This window comes from Sinocyclocheilus grahami, unplaced genomic scaffold (genome assembly GCF_001515645.1).
Source record: "Sinocyclocheilus grahami isolate Dianchi unplaced genomic scaffold, SAMN03320097.WGS_v1.1 scaffold1423.1, whole genome shotgun sequence".
Taxonomy (NCBI): Eukaryota; Metazoa; Chordata; class Actinopteri; order Cypriniformes; family Cyprinidae; genus Sinocyclocheilus; species Sinocyclocheilus grahami.
Window position 1 is genome coordinate 158,492 of NW_015506602.1, and position 4,502 is coordinate 162,993.

At 50.1% G+C, this 4,502-nt stretch overlaps 1 protein-coding gene across 1 annotated transcript in view; it reads right to left on the reverse strand.

Annotated features, from left to right (window-relative positions):
• Nucleotides 1-4,502, reverse strand: part of agbl5 (AGBL carboxypeptidase 5) — a 13,329-nt gene that overhangs the window by 4,616 nt on the left and 4,211 nt on the right. The window contains 2 exon segments of the mRNA XM_016256367.1: nucleotides 104-605; nucleotides 4,126-4,304. Coding sequence (XP_016111853.1) covers nucleotides 104-605; nucleotides 4,126-4,304 — 681 coding nt within the window.

A 4,502-nucleotide genomic window follows, 5' to 3' on the forward strand; every position in this document is an offset into this window, starting at 1 on the left:
CTCACACGCTCACACGCACACTCACTCACACGCACACACACACACTCACACTCACACACTAAGGCACACTCACAGACACACACACACACACACACACACACACCTGCTGACTCTCGCCCGGGAGGTTGTTGCCATACATGAAGCATCCTCTCTTGGAGGCGTGTCCGTGCAGGTCTATATAATAGGCCACACCGCTCTCCTGGGGCGGGATCTGCTCAGAGGGGGCGGGGTTTGTCACACCCGGTGCTTCACCTCTGATCGGCGTGGATTCGTTCTCATCGCAGGGCCCCGCCTCCCTCTCAACTCCGCCCTTCTCCCAGCTCTCCTCCAGTTGCATGGGGATCTCGGAGAAGTCAAGGGTCGGCCCCTCCCCTCGCTCCGCCTCGTTGCGCAGGTTGAGACAGTGCTCTAGTTCAGTGGGCGTGGCCACAGGAGGCGTGGTGTTTGATTGGTTGGAGGTTTTGAGGGCGGAGGGTGTGCTGTTGCCAAGGCGATTGTGTATGTGGTGGTAGAGCAGCAGAGATTTGGCGCCGTAGATGGACGGATGCAGATCTGGACTGGGGTTCACATACTGTCTGTTCAGATTCACGCCACGCGAGTCCGTCCTACACACACACACACACACACACACATTTCACATAACTAACTTACATTTAAAACAATTCAAAGAACTCCTTAAATTAAAAAAAAGTGAAATTTGAACATTTTTAAATGAATTATTAAAATGTATAATATTTAAATAACTGATTAAATGTAAAAAACTAACGTCTCGGTTACGTATGTAACCCTCAATCCCTGAAGGAGGGAACGGAGACATCACGTCAGTGACCGACGAATTGGGATCTCGCTTAGAGAGACCAATCCACTTTGAGTGTAAACTAAATGAGCCAATGCAAATTGGCATGCAATGATTGTTTGACGTGAGAACACAGGAGGATACCGGCTCCACACGAAGGCTATAGAATCTAGTGAACAAGTTGGGGGTTGCCCAGCCCGCAGCTCTACAAATACCTGTCAGTGAGGCACCACGAGCCAGCGCCCAGGAGGATGCAATACATCTAGTAGAGTGAGCTCGCAACCTGAGTGGGCAGGGCACACCCTGTGCCTGATAAGCTAGGGTGATGGCATCCACTATCCAGTGGGCCATCCTCTGCCGGCATTCCGTAACAGACAAAGAGCTGGTCTGAGGTCCTAAAGCTTTACATCCGGTCTACATACCATCTCAAGGCTCGGATGGGACAAAGCAAAGCTAGGGCTGGGTCTGCCTCCTCTGGGGGCAGCGCTTGCAGGTTCACTGCCTGATCCCTGAAGGGGGTAGTAGGAACCTTGGGCACATAGCCGGGCCGGGGCCTCAGGATTACCTGGGAGTCATCCAGCCCAAACTCTAGGCACGAATCTTCGAATATGCATGCAGGTCCCCTACCATCTTGATGGAGGCCAGTGCAAGCAGAAGCAGAGTTTTCATTGAACGAAACTTTAGCTTGACTGACTGCAAAGGCTCAAATGGGCCCTGCTGTAGTGCTTTGAGCGGGGAGGATTTAACCTTCTTGCCCCCCTAAGGAACCTGATGACCAGGTCATGCTTCCCTACCGAATTCCCTTCCACGGGGTCACGGTTAGCAGCAATCGCAGCGACATAGACTTTAAGGGTGGAGGGAGACAGCCTTCGCTCCAACCCATGCTGCAAAAAGGAAAGCACAACCCTGATCGGGCACTCTTGGGACCCAGAGACCGAGAAAACTGCTCTCTCATCGAGATTTTTGGAAACCAGATTCTCCACCCTGCCCTCCTCCGGGGGAGGGAGAGGTGCATTCACCATCCCCCAAAGAGCAGTTCCCTCTCTCTCTGGATCGCCTGTACCGGGGCCTCTTGCTCTCCCGCTCACCACCAGGTTTGACAGGGGACGGGCAGTGCGGCCTGCCTATGCCCAGCTCCACAGCGCCGCTTGCTCGAGGCTGCTGCGGATGCGGCACGGGAGCAGGGGTTGACGCAGGGGGCCGCCCCTCGGCGACGAGCAGGCTGGGGCGCTGCGGCCGGGTGGAGGCAGCGCTCTTCCGCTTACTGCCAGGTTTGATGGGGGCCTGGATGGGCGGGGTGGCCTGCCCACACCCAGCTCCGCAGCGCTGCTTGGCTGGAGGCTGCTGCAGATGCGGTGCGGGAGCGGACGCAGGGGGCCACCCTCGGTGATGAGCAGGCTGGGGCGCTGCGGCCGGTGGACGGGTGGAGGCAGCAGCTGCCCGTCGGGGCAGGATGTGACGAATCGCCTCAGTCTCAGGAGGAGGAACCAGCAGGTCGGTTTCTGGCAGTAAAAGGTGCCATCCATGACCTGGTGAGCTCCTCATGCACCTCCCGGAAGAAAGGGCGTGGCTCGACTACTTACGAAGCGCTAGAGGAGTGATGGTTTGCCACCACTGTAACCCTTAGACCGCCCGTTTTACTGCCCGAAGTAGTCCTCGCCTGGCTGCAGCCAAGACGAACACTAGATCACGGCAGAGGCAATGGAGCTCCACCCTCCTCGAGGTAACAGAGCCTGGCCCACAACTCCGAGATGGTCATCTTCCCGCAATGGGAACATGACTCATCCATGAACGTCACCTCAGTGTGTTTAATGCCCAGACATGTGAGGCAGCAATCGTGACCAATGTGCCAGGTAACGACCGCATCCAGAAATGCATGGGTGAAACGGCATCTATAAAAAGATGATCCGTTGTCTTAAAGACGCACCCATGTAAGCTCTTTTAGAGAAATAGGCTCTCTCAGGGAAATGCTCTTTTAGGTGCTGAGACGCACAGGGGACATGGCCGCTAGCAGCCTGACAGGGGGTAGTGCAGCCTGAAGTGTGCAACCCACTCGACACAGGAACGACCACCGCTGAAGCGCCGTCCGCCAACACAAGAAGCTCCCTAGAGCGCCTTGAACTCGTTGTCACAAATAAAGATACTGGTAGGAGCAGAACGATGTTGTCGCTCGGCTTCGAAGCAAAAAGCTGGTATGCATTGCACCGGCTGCCTTTTTATGCTCACGCTGTGATCAGCAGCAGCTGGATGCAATCATCACATGCCAATTGGTGCTTTTCCACTGCATGGTACGGCTCGGTACGGTTCACTTTTGGGGGGTTTTCCACTGGGTACAGTACCTGGTACCTGGTACTTTTTTCAGTACCACCTCGGTTGAGATTCCAAGTGAACCGTACCGTTACCAAAACGTGGCGTGTAAACGCTGCTGATCACTGATTGGCCGGAGAGAATCGTCACTACCTGCGTCACTGAACTTGCGACACAAAAACAACAGAACCGCTAGATTTAAATCAGCACAGCCAGCGAAGGATCGAACGCAACTGTTTTGAACGAGCGTACAGACGTTCCTCTCGTTGTTAGCAGAGCTTGATGGGGCGACGCGGAATGAAGAAGTTTTTCAGGAGTCGAGGCAATAGAGGCGGCGCAACTATAACAACATGTGAATAATCCCGCCCACTCTAAAGCGGTACTAACCTGGAACCGAGCCGAGCCGAGTCGTACCACGCAGTGGAAAAGCGCCAAATGTGCACTGGCTCGTTTAGTTTACACTCGAGGGGATTGGTCTCTCTAAGCGAGATCCCAATTCGTAATTAATAATATTAATAATAAATGATTAGATTTAAAAACTCTAAAATAATTGATTAAATTTAGACTACTTAAAATTATTTACATTTAAAAGAATCAAATGCAAGTAAATAATTTAATTTAAAATAAATAAAATGTATAATATTTCAAATGAATCATTATATATATATAAAAAAATGTTAAATAACTAATTAAATATAAAACCCTTAAAATAGCTGATTAAATTTAAAAGACTTAAAATATATGATTAAATGTAAATCATTTAAAATAATCATTTCATTTTAAGACAAAGTAACTGATTAAATAAAATAATCAATTAAATTAAAACTTTAAAAACTATTTATTAAATTTAAAACACATAAAATAACCAAATAAATTTAATTAATTGTTTAACAGTTAATAATGTGTTTTATATGGTTCAGAAAATAAGGTTGAAAATGCCAAGAGATGAAAAGACAACTGAACAAAAGAAAAAAGAAAAAAAAAAAAGAAATAGGCATCGATGTTCCCAGATGATCTCTGACCTGTAGTGACCCCTGACGACCCCGTCGGGGTTCAGCATGGGAATGAGTTTGAAGACGAACATCCTGCGGAGCGTCTGAGCGCGAGGATCGTCCGGACTCAAGATGAAGTTCAGGAAGCCGTTAAAAACAAAACTAGACGGTGTCTCACCTGGATGAACACGACTGCTCAGAAAAAACACCTGAACGCACGAGAGAAAACCCACATACACACACACACACACACAGACACACACAGACACACACAGAGACACAGACAGACAGACACACACACACACAGACACACAGACAGACACAGACACAGACACACACAGAGACACAGACAGACAGACACACACACACACAGACACACACAGAGACACAGACACAGACACAGACAC